Below are 20027 nucleotides of genomic sequence, written 5' to 3' on the forward strand. Positions count from 1 at the left end.
GATTTGCTAAGCGTGGGGTAAAACAACATAACAGGGTAACACTGATCGAACGTTCTCTGCGCATACGTATACTGCGCAATTTACCGCGCGTGCTTCCCATTATCAATAACATATTTGGCAGACTATACTTCTAATCAGAGTGAGTAAATGTGTTCTGTGCTTCTAATATGCAAACAGTGTTGCCAACCCTACTGTTTTAACAGTAGATCTACTGTTTTTTGGCTTTTAGAGAGATATAAAAACAGATGAACAACGAAATAATATAAGGATTAAGTTTTTTTAGTACGTAACTCTAAAAAATTTACTACGCGAACGTCGAAGCCTGGAAATTAAAAATGTTGATAAAATTAATTATTTTAATAAAATTTATAACATTTTGGTTAGGTATTTGCATTTTAAGTTGATTTTCTTTATAAATATAAGAGTACTTGTATTATTTTTAATGAATTTCTTGTATTTTACTGTTTTTTTAAGTTCCATATGCTGTTTTTTGCCTTCCCCAGGTTGACAGCACTGTATGCAATGACACGTTTGTCAGACTATACTCGCAAGGCCTTTTGTAGCCTCCTGGAAAGTGTAGATCACCCTTATAAGAATTCTGTGGTTAACACTTAACAAAGCTACACATAACATAAGTACATCCTCTTATATGTCATTCTGACAATTTATTCTGGGCTAAACTTCTAGTCTTATTTCGTGTTTTAAGTTTAGTTTCATAATTTTTATAATTATAAAGCTTACAAAACTTTTTAAAACAGTTAATTGTCTTAATAAGTAAATGTATAAAACAACGAATATACATACGTCGATTTTTTTATATAAGGTGGAAGTAATCTTTTATGTAAGGTTTAAGAGAGAATAATTTAAAATATATAAAAAAATATATTCTATTATTCTAACAATGTAATTAGTAATGTGAATTAGTAATTCACAGGCGTAAAGATTTAATTAATAATAGTTATTAATTTACATCACCTTGAGGTTTATATGTTTTCTATTCAATAATGTTTATTGTTGGTTTAACTGGTGGACTTGCAACAGGAAAAAGTACTGTTCTGTCTATATTTCGTGAAAACGGAATAGCTGTCATTGATGCTGATGATATAGCCAGAAAAGGTATATATTAATTTGTATGTAATAAACTTATATTTTGTTATTTTGTTTGTGAAAAGAGTCAAGCACCTTAGTATATATAAATAACTTTGACTACTGTTAAGGTTTCAATTCTTCACCAACAAAATAATGATATTGTATTAACTCTATAAAGTTCAATAAAATAATGAAATATGCAATTTATATCTACTACAGATTGCTTTTTAATACAAACAAATAAATACTCTCACTTTAATATTCAGTGATGCTAGTCATATCTTAGAGGGACTCTGTAAATGTGAGACATGTTGTCGATTTGATTCCCACTCAAGGAAATTAAATACTTTATATTTTTATTTCTTCGCTGTGGTGTTGAGATATAATGCGTAATTGAGTCTCTCTATTCCACATGCAATGCCTCCAGAATTTGGTGGAATGTAGGGAGCAAAGTGTCTTAACACTATGGTGCCTCTGCCTACCCTGATACATGCGTGATACAATGTGAAACTGAAACTAATAAATGTTTACTTTAATCTAAAGAAACTTTTTTATAGAAAGTTAAGAAAGTTAATTAAAATTAAAACTTAACTTTTTATAATTGTAAAAAAAAAGCACAACAAAAGCAGTTTATCAAAGAAAATTATAATTCCACAGTTTTAGAACCTGGGACAAAAGCATGGAAAGAATTGAAGCGCTACTTTGGTGAAGACATTTTGATGTCAGATGGGAAAGTGAATAGAGTTAAATTAGGAGAAGTAGTCTTTCAAGACATTGAGAAAAGGAGAAAACTTAATGCCATAACACATCCTAGAATACAAAGTGGTATGATGAAAATGGCCTTTAAATATTTCTTTTCTGGTCATAAATATATTGTTATGGAGGTACCACTACTTTTTGAGACTGGCAAAATGTTACATTTTATGCACAAAATTATTACAGTAGTTTGGTAAGTAACATATTTTTTATACATAAGCTTCCTTAAAGAATGTTTTTTATTGCTTTTCATGGGCCTTTCAAGCCAACATTAGATATTGGTTGGAAAGAATATTCAAAAATTTTTATGATATACTTTTTATGAGATACTTTAAATATTCCAGTGAAAATCACCAACAACTTGAAAGACTTTGCAAGAGGAATGACTTCTCAGAGAAAGTTGCCATTCAAAGAATAAATGCACAAATGCCTCTTGAGCAAAAAGTGGCCAATTCACATTTTGTTATAGACAACTCAGGAGATATAACAAACACAAAACAGCAAACTTTAAGTATAATAAGAGTATTAAAGCATTCCAAATTCACATGGTTAGTACTAAAATGTTAATTAAATTTTCAAATGCAATATAAGAGTAGTTTTTAGATAACTGCTTACATCATTATATTGTATACCGTATATAGCAAAGTAGGCAGAAGGACTTTAGTGTTAAGACACTCCATTCGCCAAGTACTGCCAGAAACTGGGTTCTGAAACATTGTATGTTGTGTGGCAGAAGTCAGACCATATCTTGCCTTCTTACATTAGCGAGGAAATGAAAATAATTAATTCCACTGAGTGAGAATCCAAACCCACAATCACCAGATTTACAGTCAGATGCCATCTGACTAACCATCACAACCAACTCTTGTGGATCTGACTTGTTCTCTATACTAAAATCTTGAATTGCATATTTTTTTTTTTTATGGTTTTATATACATTCACCTTCCATTTTTTGTATCCTTTTATTAAGATACGTGTAATATATCAAAAAGACCAATGTGGTGCAGAGGCTAATTGTTGGACTGTACATACATAGTGTTTGTTGGTTTGATTCCCACTTCTGAGAATGAGTTATTTTCATTTCTTGCTCTGCTAACAAGGCAAATTACTGCTTTGAGTTGTCACTCCACACTTGACATTTGGGTGGAAAGAGTTTTAGTTCTAAGTTAACTCTGCCTAAATTGCTATATGTGTAAAAACTGAAAAAAAATATAATTAATTTACAACTGTTTATAACATACAAAGTAAAGAAATAGAATACCTTGCTTAAGTAAATTACCTATTTTTTGCATAAGTATATAGTTAAAATAATCCTAAATCTACTTTTATTTTTCAGGTACTTTCGTACAATTATTTTAATTGGTTTGCTCTCAGTCGTGTTTGGGATCACTCATATAGCCACCAATATGTTTGACAATAAAACTTAATATATGTATATTTAAATAATATTATAATAAAATAATATTGAACAAAACATTTTATTTCTTATTTACAATCTTTTATTTAACTTGTGTTAGTTAATCTGGTTCAATCCAATCTCTAGCAATTTTCTAAAAAAAAATAATAATATTTAAATTTATTCTTCTCTTTCTAATACATAATAACGTATATTTTCTTCAGTATAAAAAATATTTCATGATCTGTGGACATATAAAAAATATGCGTCAAAATTACGCATGACTATCTTTAAGTAAGTGATAATATGACTATTTTGAGTGTATATGACTAAGTTGATCATCGCAACCATATTTATACTATTTTGACATTGTTTCCTATGTATATTATTACATAGATACTGTTTCTTAATTATGTCAAATTAAACTTAAAGTGTACAACACAAAGATTCATATCTATTTGTTATGTTGGCTTAAAGTTTGATTCTGACACAGCTAAAAAAGATTGTAGAACTAAGCAGAAGCCTTGTAGATCTAAGCCTTTGTTTGTAAGTTTTTGTTTGTCGCTGTATCCCGCATGTAGCAGGATTGACAGAGGGAATATAGTATTAAAACACTACGCTCTTCTTTCCGCCGAACTCTGCGTGTTGAGTGACGAAGCTAAACGCCGCGCTTTTGCTTCGACACCAGAGTGAAGAAAGAAAATATTAAATATTTCATTTCCTCGATTGAGAATCGAACCCACAACCTGTCGTACATATAGTCACACGCTTGTGCCCTTACTCTACCACTGGATTAAAGTAGGTACCTATTTGGTAGAAAATTTGAATTTGATACTCTCTCCTGGTACCCGAAGAAAAAGGTCTTGCGTAATTATCTTAGACGAGCATCGTATATAGGAATTCCACTTTTCTTTAGGGTTTTGAATGAACAAACAATAGGAAAGATTGCTAATGATTACTTACCTTGTTTAAGTAAAACAATTTACTATACCTTAATGATATACTTAACTAAAATATTTTATAGACAGTCGCTGTTTTAAAAAAGTCAAGACGTCAAAAGTCCATAATTTGAAGTTAGAAAACTTTAAATCAATTCAATTCTTTATTTCAATAATGAAAAAAAGGACGGAATATTAATAAGGTAGGTACGCATTTAAACACTTTTTATAGTTTGCTTATACTTAAATGTTATTTTTAAATTTTTTTTGGTAATATTTCGGGGTGTCCTAGATCGTGTCCACTAATTAAACTGTTTAAGAGTGGCAGCAACTGTAGCGTGCTTTCTTTAAGTATCTTCTTCCTTTATTATCTCTTTTATTCTTCCTTATTAAAAATATTTTTCTATGCTTAGCTTGATATAACACTTAATAACGGTAAATATAATAACATAAGTTTTGAATTTATATCGTGTAGCGTATCAAATAAATGGGCTCTCTAATTTGAGAGCCCATATCTTTAAAAATAACTTTTGTTAAAAAAAGACAAAAATTAAACCTCGACCCTATCATCTCCGAAACTATAAAGGCTATAATATAAAAAATATTGATGTTTTTACTATAAACAAATGAAATTTAAAGTATTTTTGGCACGTAGATGCTCAACTTTGAAAATCTTTCCACGCAAGATTTACATGCATTTGTTAAACCTACTTAATTAATTATTTATTTTTATAATTTGGAATTCTAAAACTGACTTTTATAACTCACAAGTGGACCCGCACGCGGCTACGCCTGCTTGAACTATAAGAATATTTTATTACGGTTGCGTAGCGACGCGACGGTTGCTATTAACATGGCAGAATACATTGCATGTCAAATTAGATAGTATTTGAATATATTACTATATATGTGTAATGTAATGTTATATAGCCTATAACACTTCTTATGAATGCAGCTTTCATACAAAACAAAAACAAAGTAAATCGGACCGGTAGATCCAGAGATCTTAGAATTCAAACAAACAAACAAACAAACTCTTCCACTTTATTATATTAGTATAGATGGACCACAAAAATTAGCAGAATGATATCTAACAAGTACTTAACTCCGGTATGGCCGAAGGTTCGGCCGTAGGTATTTTGGCCGAAACCGAAACTATGGCCGAACCTACGATTTTTGGCCGAAACTGAAGCCGAAGCAGAATCTTCGGTCGGTCACTATAAAAAGTAACGTAAAATGAAGTAATGCGATTTATAGCACAAAACACATCAGCCAAAGAATAGCTATGTATGCAAGCAAAACTTTTTATATGGAAGATAATATAGACCCTGGCGAGTAGGACAGGGTCTGTTATCCTTGTAGTAAGGTTGTAAGTAGCATTAGCTTTGATAAGTTTGGGCTGTGTGCGTCATTTTTAACAAAAGGCGTTTTATTTTAGAACGATAATTTGATTATTTATTTTGTTTGAATAAACCAATTTTAATTGTAGAGTAGTTAAAACTGTGCTTTCATTTAAAGTGGGGATGACAAAAATACTCTGTATAAACCCACAATTGTTAAACAAACGAGTTGAAATGTTGAAAGTTTATTGCCAAAAGATACAGATCATTGAATTAATTACTTACTTAAGGTTTCATCACTTAAGAAATCATATTACATTTAGCCCTCTTCTCTTATCGAGACAAGTATTTTAGGCTTGTCAAGCTGGGATTAAAACTATCTTTTACTATAAAATCCTATTATATTAACATTTTATCTTGTAAAGACAGCATATTATTACACTATATAAAAATACAAACTTAAAATAAACAGTCAACATTAAATTTTTACATTACAATTCGATCAAACATAATTTTATAAATATTCTTTTATTACATATTACCTAATTGTTTTATAATTTATGATATTAAAAAAATGATTTTAATAAACAAATGTTTTTTATTTCGACACTAACAAAAATAGTAAAATACGACATGCTTCTCGCTTATCCCACGCGTAGCAGGATAGGCAGAGGGAATCTAGGTTAAGACACTCCGTTCTCCACTTTCTGTCAAATTCTGGAGGCATTGCGTGTTGAGTGGCAGAACTCAACACCGCGCTTTGCCTCGACACCAGAGCGAAGAAATGGAAATATAAACGTAAATAAATATTTCACTTCATGGAGTGGGGATCGAACCCACAACCGTCGCGTTGCAGTCACAGGATAAAATAAAAATAATTAGATTCGCTAATTTCCCTGGCAAAACTAATATCTTCCTATCCTATATCTTATAAAACAAAGTCGCTTTTCGTGTCTGTCTGTTGTTTCTAACTCTTCTTCTTCTAAACCACCCAACGGATTTTGTTGCGGTTTTCACCATTAGGTCGAGTATTTTTCGTAGAAGGTTTATATATAGTTTATTATTTGTACATTCATATGTAAATTAACATAAATACGATAAATGTGTATAAAGTCCTACCCGTTGAGACACTTTCGCGCATGCGCTGCTTTAATGGTAAGTACTACATGAAAAAAATGTACTGGAGTATTGTTCCTCTTAATAAGATCTACAAAAAAGTCTGCGAGAGAATATTCGTATCTTTTAAGAAAAACGTGTAGTGATCATATTTCTGTCTAAAAATAATAATTTCAATATATTTTTTATTGTGAGCAATATTTTTCCATAATGATATTAATCCTTATCCTTTAAAATACTTTATTAAATTTCTACGTTAAAAGAAGATAAAATTTGCTTTTTACACTATTTCGAAATTGCGAATAGTATTACAGAAAAAGGCATTTAATTGTTGACACATCCCGCCGTTGACACGTCAGCTGTATGTTACTCAAGTTTCACTTATCCCTTACTCTCAGCATATAAAAACGTATATTAGTTACGTTGGCCATTTAATGTAGATCAAAACTGTCTTTTACTGTTTTTCATTTTAATAAGTACTTTAGAAGTTGTTACAATATCAAAAAATCCATGCTGCGAAACGGCTCGCCACTCGCCATGCGTCGGCCGCGCCCGCCTTCCTTACAAGCATCGGTGGTTCAGTGGTAGAATGCTCGCCTGCCACGCGGGCGGAACGGGTTCGATTCCCGGCCGATGCATTCTATTTTCCTCACAGGCAGCCACGTAGTGCTTGCTTTTCATAAGGGACAGAATACCCTCTTCAGCATTAACCACAAGCTCGAAAAAAAAAAAAACCCGCCTGTCTCTATAGCAACGAAGATTTAGATGCGTTTGCACGTATTGGATAATTGGAGTTGAATGTATCAGCATATAATAGGTAGGTTTTTGTTTATAATTTCTTCCGTTTAAAAATAGTCATTTAACTATCTAAAAATAGTCATTTAAATATATTTTAATAAGTACTTGAAAAGATTAGTAGCACAGATTTAAAATTACGGTACCTACTAAAAATCCTTGCTGTGTATAGCAATTAGAAAATCCTTATTGAAACTACGAAAATGCGGGTTGCATTAGGGTTTAATTAATTTTCACATTATCTTAAGTGCTTTACAAACATACATTATATGAATAATCCAGTAGTAAAAGCGGGCGAAGCCGCAAGAGGGTCGCTAGTTATAGATAAAATAATCTTTATGTAATAAAAAAATTAAAACGGCGTAATACGGGCCGGATTATTGATCCATTGGCGAAAATGAGAAAGACATGAAAAGGGCATTACGATAAAAATCATTATAAAACTAGATTACTGTCAACATTATTAAAGTTATTCATAGGTTTTTAAATGCTCTCTTTCCTTTTTTAATGAAGAATAATATTGGATACTAAAAAGAAATCCCTTTCTATTTGGACACCATACCTAAATAGTAATTCAAGCACATGAAATTAATTTGTTTCCTACAAGTTATACTGTTAGAGAAAAAAAGAATTATAAAAATGCTTTAAATTTCATCACTGCGCATTGTGAAGACTTATATTGATAGAACGATGGGCGGGTTGGAGCGGGTGGGCGGGTCTCAATAGAGTACCGCAAGTCCGCAACCCTCCAAGTAAACCCTCTGCTCACTCCGCTGTGGAGTGCCTTTCCGTGAGGACGAAACTGTACATCAGTTCTGATGTCTAGTTGTGTTGTGAGTGAACTGTAGTCTGTGAATTTATGACAAAAAATAAAATGGAAACTGTTAATGACAACCACTGTGCTCCTTTAGATACTAATTGTGGACCATTAAATCACAATGGATCTCCAGTTTCCGGAAATAGTTCCGACATTTTTTTATACGACGATTCGTCTATGTCTGATGGCAGTTTATATGCCAGCGATCAAGAAAACCACTTAACACCCAGAAAAAGGTAAATTTTACAATAAAGAGACGAAACGAATTGTTTGTACGACAATATAAGTATCATTAAGTATTTTTAATTGTTAAAACATTCAGTTGCTTTGTCATTGCGAATAATTTTTCATTACAGATAGTCATTCATTTGTTATTCTTTTTTTTTATGAATTTTTAACAACATACTTAAACAGACAATGCAATATTATATAGCTTTGCGATTAAACACTTATTAAACGACCCTTTGTATCAATTTGTCATCTTCACAAAAAGCGAAGTATATATCTAACTAATACTGTAGGTACTTTAAAAGTGAACCTAAAATAATCGTAAATTTTTAAATATTTATGTTTATTCTAAGTTATACAATGTAAGTTTTAAATTTATCCTAGAAGTAGGTATTTTTTTATAAACATTCCTATCATCATCCTATCTACGTTATATTTTTTTAATTTATTGTAAGATTTTTGCGTAATTCCAAATGCGTAAAAAAAATTGATTCGAAAGTGTATGCTTTCCCCCAAAGTACCTAATCAAAATAAAACAAAAAATTATCTACGTGTTCATAAAAAAAAATATTATAATACTACCTATATACATTCTTGCATTTTTACTGGTATAGGCAAATATACCAGTAAAAATGCAACAATGTATATGTATAAATATAGAAACATACACTCGAATAATATTTCTTTTCATCATAATTAAATGTAAATTAAATATTTAGGTAAATCTGTAGAATTAATATTTCTTCTCTATTTTATTGGTAACCTTCTTGATATACCTATGTGCATAATTTCATTGCTGATTTCTAACAATAAGCATCGACTACAGCGATGGACCTACTGGGTCCAATTATATTTTTAAACTATCTAGAAATCAATTAAAATATGTACCCAAACTTTAATTCAGTTGTTAAGATGACATGCACGCAAATGTAACGCAACCTATATAAGACTAAATTAGTTTAATAATTAGTTTAATTAGTTTTATTAGGTTTTTTAAATTGTCAACAAAAAATTTATTTATATTAAAAAGTTGTATAAAACAACAAAACACAAAATAATATAGTCAGAAGAAAATGCAAGAAACAAAAAAAAATGGCGGTACGTTCTTCTCAGCCACTTCTCATAACATGGCCGATGATAATTAAAAAGTAAAGATAAAAGATAGATATTGTAAATATAATTAAAATAATTATATGAGCATTGTTATATCTTTTTCTCGCTAAATGAAATTTGTATCGAGAAGTATTACTTAGTTTTAAAAGTGACCCTGTTATTCTATACAGGGTGTCCCAGGAGTCAACGATAAAACGAAACCAGGTGCTAGACCAAGTCGTGACAGTTATGAGAAAAATATAAAAAAAAATCTTTGTCATGTATTTTTCATATTATTTTGATTTTAAAAAATATCGGAAAAACCGACACCCTGTGATGGTTTTTCAAGTCCCAGGACCACAAATATTACTCTTTCTTCATTTTTTTTTCAGTAATGTAATCATGAGTAACCCTTCTGTGAATAACAGTTTAAGATTTAAACATACCTGCATCAGTTTTCAATAAAATGTGGTGTTTTTGCCAAACATTAAATTCAAAATATTTACTACACCCAACTTTAACCGACTGTACTATAAAAAATATATACTACACTCTTTTTGCAAGTAACTTTAAAAGTTGGCGCATTTAATCTGGATTCCGAAATGGTACGACACTCGCTGGATTACTTCTTTGTTGAAGAGAGAAAAATCGAAATATACGATAATCGGGATGACGTTCAGCTTTTTGGTATATTTTCCGATACATTCTAGCTGCAGCATTTGCATTACATAACCATTCTCCATGAATGAAATGCATATTGGCAATTTGTCAAAGACCGAGTATATGGCCTGGGAGAGCCCGGACTCGAGCACTGTCCTTATAAGTCCTGGGCCAGCCCCTAAGTCGGATAAGCGTTGCCTGGGCTAAGTGGCGGGAGGTCACTGGTGTGGTCTGTGATCGCAGGATACCGTCCTAACTCTTATCCGGCCATGGAGATCGTGATCGATGCCTCCAGACTCGTGCATGAGGGATCCAAGGTACCTGAACTTTTCCAACTTGTCACGACTTGGTCTATCACCTGGTTTCGTTTTATCGTTGACTCCTGGGACACCCTGTATATATTTTTAATACATGTTCTCATATTACATATTTTTTTTTATTTACATAGTAAAATGTTGTTCATAGGTCAGAATATAGAAGACTACATAAGCGTCGCCTCAGATGCCCACAACAGCAAATTCAACAGCGCCAGGCCGCAAACTTGCGAGAGCGTCGTCGAATGCAGTCCATCAACGACGCGTTTGAAGGCTTGCGGGCTCACATTCCCACTTTGCCGTATGAAAAACGCCTGTCAAAGGTGGACACCCTTAAATTGGCCATCGGATACATCAGCTTCCTTGGAGAACTGGTATTATTACAATTCTATGTTTAAAATTTTAAAATTAGATAAAAGATACTTAAAAATATTATTACTTAATAAATATTGTGAATTACCTACATCCGGAATCCTATGATAAGAAAATAAACTAAATATGTTTAAAAATAACGTTTTGTAATATTATCTCATTCTCTTATTTTTGAGTACAAGCTTCGTGCCCTGACAGTTTTTTTAAAGCAAATATCCATCAAATTCAAATCTCATTTATTAATTTCCGTTGGCCGTAGTGGCGCAGGGACAAGCGTACGTGGGCAGTCGGGGAACGGAGAGTCATAACATTAGCTGAGGCCTACCCTGCTATGTTCTGAAAACAGAGTGAAGCTAAAAAAAAATAATTTTTTTTTTTTAGGTACGTGCTGATAGGAGCGCGCCAGATTCTATGCTATCAGGTGTCACCAATAGCCAGAATACGAGTCACGAACAAAAAAAGGTCATCATAAGAGGTTTGGATTTATATCCTTTTTTAGTGTTAAATAATCTCGTAGGCATATAAATTGTTGATATTTATTAGAGCATTTTTTTTTTACTTATTTATAGGTAATTATATATATTCTTTAAAAACTAGGCCGCCATGGAGCATAGGTGTGACTGTAACGCGTCAGTTGTAGGCTCGATCCCCACTCAAGGAGAGAATGAATAGTTATTTATTAATATTTTAATTTCTTCGCTCTAGCAGCAAGGCAACCAACCATCACTCATCATTCAAATGCCTCCAAAATTCGACGGAACAAAGTATCTTAACACTAGGTTCCCTCTGCCTACCCTGAGCTGATTTATTTTATTTTTAAAAACTTATGTAGATACTTCCCAATGCACTTATCGAGGTTAATTCATTAACAAAAATTAAGACATAAAGCGAGAGAAAGATATATCAAAGAAAGAAAGATAGAGAAAAATATATGCACTAAATTAAAATAATTTATTATTATAGTAAATAATTTACAGAAGTCAATTAATATAGCTGCAACCCTAATAGTGGGTCAAACAGTGCCAGGACACGTCCCGCTCGTTTATGTTAATGCATCTTTTGTCGATCAATACTTATTTATTACTATGACATTTATACAGCGTTGAATTCTGTCACTCTACCCTAAAAATGCCTCCAGAATTCGGCAGAAAATGGGGAACGGAGTGTCTTAACACGAGGTTCCCTCTGCCTACCCTGCTGTGTGCGGGATACAGCGTCAAGCTGACATTTTTATAAAATACATTATCGACACCGAAAGAAATAGGTTGTATATAGGTATGTCTATAAAAATTAATAACATTTATTGTTTAGTTGTCGCTTACCGTTAAATATAAAATTTGCAATCAAAAAAAATCTTTCACAATACTATTATTTTCATTCTAGTACAGAAATAATATAATAGAAAGTCTTATAATTTTTTCTCGTTTCTATTTATATGTTAAAGAAAAAGTAGACTAAAATATTTTCCCCGGAATTCACAATCAATGTAGGTGAAAAAAAAGGACGAAAATAATTTTGGTTATTATTGCTAAAATATATATAAGAAAAATAGCGATCCTCATTTACTCGAAGCGTCATTTTTCTTAAATTTGAATATTTCGTGTTTCCAATGTCTGCAATGTCAGTTGTAATGTAAAATATTAAATTGTTATATGAAATAATAATAAAACCAACAAATCACCTGGAGTAAAAGCTTTTAATTTTAAGCAGAAACCCAACTTGAGATTTTATTTCAAAGAGTCAAATAATTAATATTATTATATAGATAAAAGTATAACTTCCAATAAATAATACCCATTCTAACATATAAAAAAAAATAATCCTATACATATAAATATAATAGAATTGCGTGCTTTAGCCCTATCGCGTAATCGATGGTCCAGGTGTCATCACTGCGCGCTTCCCACGGTAGATTGCGTGACGACTACCCGAATCTCATGTAACACTGTATCATTAAAACTTCCCATTAATTCCTAATGAAACGCTTTCGCTTATTTTATAAATATTATATAAAAAAAATATTAAAACTAAAAATCCAGAACATTAATATTTTTAACGTCGTATTAATTATCTGTCCTCTTCCACTTTATCCAATGTTTACATTTTGAGTAATATAAATAAAGGGGTCTTATGAATTGCATTTGCGAATCACACTATAGCAAATTGAGAGTAGGCACTTTGTAAATAGGGAGGCGGAGTGTATTAGAAAACCATTAAGTATTTGTCCCCTTTTAACACTAACTATTACAATAGACGTAATATTCCTATCGTCTTTTTTTTTCATATTATTAATTGACTATATTATAAAAATGAACTACTTATATGTTACTAATAACTGAACAATTTATGGTTAAAAACTTGCTATTTTAATTATTGTAAGAATGGTTATTTAGGTACAAACTTAACAATTATATTTATAAAAGTTTCCTGACGAAAAAAAGAAATACAGAATATAAGTACTTATCTAAAAAAAATGCGCGTTATACAGCAAGTGCTCACCGCACAGTGTTTTTCAATTATTACAAACACCTTATCGAACTGTAATGTAGGATTTACATACAGATTAGCGAACACGTGCGGCGACCCTAACTAAACCTCTTCAACTCTTGTTTATTTAGTTATTTAAAGTATAAAAGTAATACAATATTCATTTAAAGCCCTTATTTCTAAAATTGCTATTGTATAACAATTGTCTTGGCTGTAATTTAAAAACAATATGATTTGACAACGTAATTTGTCAATTTATTACATATCTTACTTTGTTTTTATATTTTTATCTTTTTAATACACCGCGGTATATAAAGGAAAATCTAACAAAAACTATTGCATATATATTTTTGGAAATACTTTAAAATGCCTATTAAAATTTTATTGGCAAGGCAAATATTCGATGCCACGGGCATACCCACTGTGGAAACGGATATGGTAACAGAATTAGGACTATTTCGAGTGGGTGTTCCGTCTACAGATTTCAAAAAAATAGCAGAATCAATCCAACTACGTGACAATATCCCTACGGAATATTTCGGCATGGGCGTGCAAAAGGCCGTTAAAAATATCAACACTATCATTGCCCCGGAACTTATTAAACAAAATTTTGAAGTAACTATGCAAAAGGAAATTGATAATTTTATGATTGCCCTTGATGGAACCGAAAATAAATCGAAACTGGGTTCGAATGCAATTATGTGCGTTTCCTTAGTGGTAGCCAAAGCAGGCGCAGCCAAAAAAGGAGTACCACTTTACAGACATATATCAGACATGGCGGGAGTAGCTAGTATCATATTGCCAGTGCCACACTTTACAATACTGACTGGTGGTGTTTTGAGCACAAATGGTTTGCCCTTTCAAGAATATTTGATTATGCCAACAGGCGCTTCCACATTCGCAGAAGCAATGCGAATCGGTACCGAAATATATCACTACGTCAAAAAAAATATAATCTATAAATATGGTGTGGAAGCGTCCTATGTCAGTGATTCGGGTGGGTTTTCTATACCATTAGATAGTCACAGAGACGCACTTGTATTTCTAGCTGACGCCATAAAACAATGTGGACATGTTGGTAAAGCTGAAATAGCAATTAACGCCGCGGCTACTGATTTATATAAAGATGGCGCATATGATGTGGAATTCAAAAATCCTAATTCGAATCCCCAAGATTATATGTCTTCAGATAAACTTGCCGAAGTATACTTAGATAATGTTAAAGAATTTTCGGTGTGTTCTGTAGAAGACGCATTCGAATTTGATGATTGGGCAGCTTGGTCGACTCTTACTGCACGAACTCAATGTCAGCTATTTGGCAATGATTTAACTCAGACTAGTCTCCGAAGGGTTGGATTAGCTGTGGAAAAGAAGGCTGCTAACACCGCAGCACTAAGACTGAACCAATCAGGTACTTTATCAGAAATAATAGAAGCCTACAAATTGTTAAAATCTAATGGATTCGGAGTAGTTATATGTGATAGATGGGGCGACACTGAAGATCTGTTCATAGCAGATTTAGTTGTGGGTCTGTCCGCTGGTCAACTAAAATGTGGAGCACCAGCGCGATGCGAACGTGTTGGAAAGTATAATCAAATTATAAGAATAGAGGAAGAGTTAGGCGCTTTGTCTAAGTATGCTGGTAAGAATTTTAGAGGCCAATTGTAATAAAAGATTTAAAAAAAAAACAAAAATAAAATGGATTGGACAAGTTGGATTAATAAATAATTTATATAACAATATTCCACTAATGACACAATTGTAGGACAACGCGACAAGTGGTCAAATTGCCGGAAATTGTAGAGTTCGTAGATGCTTATTAGCGTACATACGGACATGATAAAAATTTGCTGTATACCTATCGATATAATTAATTTACATACATACATTTTTTTTATATCCATAAATAAATAATATAAAATAAATAATGATTTATAATCGTTTTATTAATAGAGTTATAAATAATTATACTATTAGCTAAATTATTTAAAAGATTACACTACTTTCTTTATATTTAAATATTACAAATCTATAAACCGACCTTATTAAGTAAGCATAATCATAAACACATTTTGGTATATATGGTGTACGAAAGAATCGAAATTTCACGCACCTTTTAATAATTGTTATTGTTAAATATTTTAATAAAATAATCGTAGCGTAGGTCAACCCTATCGATAGTTATAAACTGTGGGGCTATGGGTCATAACAACGCGCACGTGCACCACCCTCAGACAATAGCACCCCATTTCACTACATTTGCAAAGTTTAGTTAGACCCCAGGGGTTGTATTTACTATCTTTTAAATAATTACAGACAAATAAAACATAATTTACGGTCGCTTAAGGTTTTAGGCACCTTAGGCACCAAACGGAAGTGCTCTTGTAAATTGGAATTTGTGGCGTATTTAATGCGTATGAATTCCTACATGGAAATTCACAATAATTTGATACAAATTTTGTAATATTGTATTATTACCTAACGTTAATTAGAAAATAAATTGATACTATTATTAAACTCATATTTTATAATTTTTAAATATAATAATGGAAATCACACCTCCACAATTCCACGGTATTTTTTATAAAAAAAAATATTAAAAAATAGGGCTTTATAGAGCAGCGGCTGTGAATGCGACGGTTGTGGACTCGATTCCCATTCGGCGATAAGAATTATTTTCATTTCCTCGCTCTGATACAGCTAGTTAAAAAATATATTAACAATTGAATATTTAAAATATCTGTCTTCTTTATGATTTGGCTATTTTTGGTACCTATATGCTTAGTTGTGCAATAAAACTGTTCTGAATACGAAAAAAAAAGTATGAAAAAGTCCAAGGAATATAATTCTAGTTTAAAAATTTTCTGAATGAGTTTCTAAATACAAAGGAGGGAAATGATACATGGTGTTCTTGGTTCACCTAAAAGAAAATATTTTTTTTGCCTTTAGATTTTAAATAGTAATCTATATAAACAGAATTGATATTAGTAAATTTATATCTATGTTAATATTATAAAGCTAAAAAAGAATTTGCTTGGTCGAAAGGCGGAACGCCGCCGCCCGCCGCCATTTGCACCGGTGCAATATATAGGCAAGGTGTAAAGTATCATCATATCAAGACTATTTTTTAATTTGAAAAAATATTTTTATGGCCTTAAAAATGCTAATACTTACACCAAATGTGTCAAAACAGCCGAAAAATATAGTTTTTTTGCGTGAACTGCACTAGACTGCATTATATGAAAAATAAAAAACATTCTTACTAAAACAAAAAGAATCGTCGAGATAATAATTACGTAATTATCTATATATATAAAAGGACTTGTCCTCACTGACTGAGGTAAGACGCACGCACAGCCGTAACCGCTATGCGTAGAAACGTGAAATTTGGACAGATATTTACTTTCGTAATCTGGACATCCACTAAGAAGGGATTTTGAAAAATTTTAACCCTAAAGGGGTGAAATAGGGGTTTAAAGTTTGTATGGAAAAAAATTTAAATCGGCACCGATTTTTATAAAATTTGATATTTAGACTCTTAAAAATATTTAATTGAACATGTGTTTCATGGTTTTCTAGAATTCACCCCCTAAGGGTGTAAATAAGGGGTTGAAAGTTTGTATCGAAAAATTCCTAAATAGCCACCGATTTTTATAAAATTTGAAATTTAGACTCTTAAAAATATTTCATTGAACACATGTTTCATGGGTTATTAGAATTCATCCCTAAATACGCAAGCGAAGCTGCGCGCGTCCACTAGTTATAGTATATTATACAGTGTATATTTGAAATTAATTATTATACAGTGTATATTTGAAATTTTTTAATTTATTGAAATTATTCCTCTTAAATTTATATCTATATATATAAAATCGAAAAGTCACTCACTCATCACGAAATCTTAGAAACTACAAGTGCTAGGAATCTGAAATTTTGCATAGGAGTTACTTATAGGACGTAAGTGCTCGCTAAGACGGGAATTTGCAATATTCGACTTCTAAGGGGTTGTTTTTGGGGTCGAAAGTTTGTATGAAACTTCGTTACTACAAATGCTAGGAGTCTCAAATTTTGCATAGACGTCACTAGGACGTAGTCATGGAGACAGAAATTAATAATAACATAGTTCACGCGGGTGTAACCGCGAGCGGGCCGCTAGTCTCTTATATTTATATGATATTTTAGATGATATCATAGTTTTTTTTATTAGAGCGGGTGCGGCAAGCGAGGTGTAATATATATATATATATATATATATATATATATATAAAATCGAAAGGTCACTCACTCATCACGGAATCTCAGAACCTACATGTGCTAGGAATCTCAAATTTTGCATAGGAGTTATTTATAGGACGTACACCCACCCGTAGGTTACACCCAACCGCGAGCGGGCCGCTAGTATACATATATATATAAAGTCCTACATAAGGTGCGAGCAAGAGAATTGAAATATTATTTTTGTATTGAATTATCCATATATCATATGGCTACCAATAGCTACCAATTGCTTAACAAGTTACTAAATAAATAATTTTTATTAAGTGAGACACATGTTCCTGCATCCTACTCACTAAAACCCTATAATTTTTGTAATTTTTTTTATGTGCAATAAAGTATATTGTATTGTATTGTATTGTGAAACCCCACGAAGGTCCATCGCTCTGCATTTTTTCGAAGCCGCGAGTACACTTTCATACTCTACCGTGACTTCGAAGCAGTTGCTTAGTTTGCTAAGCACTTCTTCTTTTAAAACCTTTCTATATGATTCATCACGCGCCACGGACGGACGGCGCGCGTCTCCTCTTAGGGATATCTCTTAATCTCTCTTATATTTACTTATACAACGGCAGCTTCCCCACATGCATCCCTTCTACGGGGACTGCAAATTCGCATTATCGCGTCGTGTGCCCCCGAATGGAACCAGATAAAGCCTCTTTCTCTCTGATTTTTTCTGCTGCTTCCTTTTGCGACATAACCTGCCGGATTTTTCCAGCGAAAATCCTGATGCCGCTGGAACTCCAGGATAAAAATCAAAAATCTCAAAAGATGGACTTCCAGTGAAGTTCTCGTAAAAATCAGTACAGCTGTTTCGGAGAGTACCCCGGACAAGCAGTGTGTGTATGTGTTTGTGTATTATTATTGTGTAAATAAGTATATGCGGTTTTAAATCACAGACAGACATTTAATTTTTATCATCATGAACAATTTTTTGTCATGATATAAACAAAATATCTTGATTTTACAAGAGTCAAAAAGCACATAGTTGCGCTTACTTATTAAATTTAGAACTATGTAACCTTTCATTATCTACAATTAACGACATGTAATATAAATTTAGGATAAATTAAAGAAATAATAAATCAGCTTCACGCTGTATCCTGTAAGGGAACCTAGTGTCAAGACACTCCGTTCCCCACTTTCTGCCGAATTCTGGAGGCATTGCGTGTTGATTGGCAGAACTCAACGCCGCCAAAATATTTTTTTGTTATACTATTCCAACATATCAAAAATCCTGTTATTATATGTTTTCTGTACTTTCTTGTGTGGTACGTAAATAAATGAAAAAAATCCTCCCGGTGTCGCGCTAACGTACCTATAGCTTATTCATAATTATAATAACTTTTTAAGCAGTAGGTTTGTTTTTTTTATTCCACCTCCTACATAGCAGATAGAAAGAGGTAAACTGGACCTAGTGTTCCATTCTTCCATTTCCGTCGGGTTTCGAGATATTGCGTATTTAGTGATGGAACACATTATTATTGTTTAGGTAGTGAGAGAGAGAAGTACCTAATTTTGCAACTAATTAATATAGTCTAATTAATAATTCAGTTAAATGTGTTATTTAATTTCCAGGAAACAACTTTCAAGCACATTCATTGTCGTGGTCGCGGCGTGGTGAAAGACCACCCGGCGGAACATTACACGCAAAGATTTGGATTCCAGAGGATCCTAGAACGTTTAATAATTCCACACATGTTGTCGAAAAGGAAGAAATAAGATAAATTATTTATATTTTAACATTTTTAACTATTGATCTCAATTTTACTAGTCCACACTAATTAAGAATATTTAAATGAATTGTCAATAATTATAAATAGCTTAATACAAATACCTACTAAATATCAAATATTTATTTATTTATTTATTTATTACTTTATTACACAAACATACCTAATTAACCTTAAAAAGAAAAAAATACAGAAAGAAAAGAATTGCTGTAAAGGCGGCCTCATCACCACAGGTGATCTCTTCCAGGCATATACTTGGTTGGCAATACTTGTATTGGTTATCCTACGTAATTTAATATTTTCTAATGAATTGAGTATAACATCTATACGTGTAAATATATTTTTTGTAATTTGATGTGCAATTCTATACTAACATTTAATTTATAAATTGTATAATCCTAAAAATAATTGATAAATAAACCATTATACTGTTGTTTCATACATTCCTAGTAAGCCTATTTTATACCTATCACCCCAACTACGAGATAGCACAGATGGCAAAATTCCCAAGGGGAACCATTTTATCAAAAAGCTTTTCATGCGTTTGAAATACAGAAACATATCTACCCGATACCTTAAGGAAGTAGCATATTTTCATAACAGATTTAAAGTTTAAAAC

General features: G+C 32.0%; 2 protein-coding genes and 1 pseudogene across 2 annotated transcripts; all 3 read left to right on the forward strand.

Moving 5' to 3' along the window:
• The first annotated feature begins 509 nt into the window (after positions 1-509).
• Dpck (Dephospho-CoA kinase) lies at positions 510-3333 on the forward strand. The gene is made up of 4 exons (XM_085205597.1): positions 510-1116; positions 1747-2038; positions 2190-2393; positions 3182-3333. The coding sequence occupies exons 1-4, from the start codon at positions 1005-1007 to the stop codon at positions 3270-3272; spliced, it is 699 nt and encodes a 232-aa protein (XP_085061723.1). The 5' UTR covers positions 510-1004; the 3' UTR covers positions 3273-3333.
• Positions 3334-8195: 4862 nt separating this feature from the next.
• Positions 8196-19811, forward strand: Fer1 (48 related 1). The gene is made up of 4 exons (XM_085206131.1): positions 8196-8483; positions 10693-10915; positions 11295-11388; positions 19254-19811. The coding sequence occupies exons 1-4, from the start codon at positions 8290-8292 to the stop codon at positions 19400-19402; spliced, it is 660 nt and encodes a 219-aa protein (XP_085062257.1). The 5' UTR covers positions 8196-8289; the 3' UTR covers positions 19403-19811.
• On the forward strand, positions 13767-15175 carry LOC146527033 (enolase pseudogene; annotated as a pseudogene).
• Positions 19812-20027: the final 216 nt, after the last annotated feature.

The sequence above is a fragment of the Heliconius melpomene genome, chromosome 21 (assembly GCF_056956725.1).
Source record: "Heliconius melpomene rosina isolate 202511_hmr_F chromosome 21, ASM5695672v1, whole genome shotgun sequence".
Lineage (NCBI taxonomy): Eukaryota > Metazoa > Arthropoda > Insecta > Lepidoptera > Nymphalidae > Heliconius > Heliconius melpomene.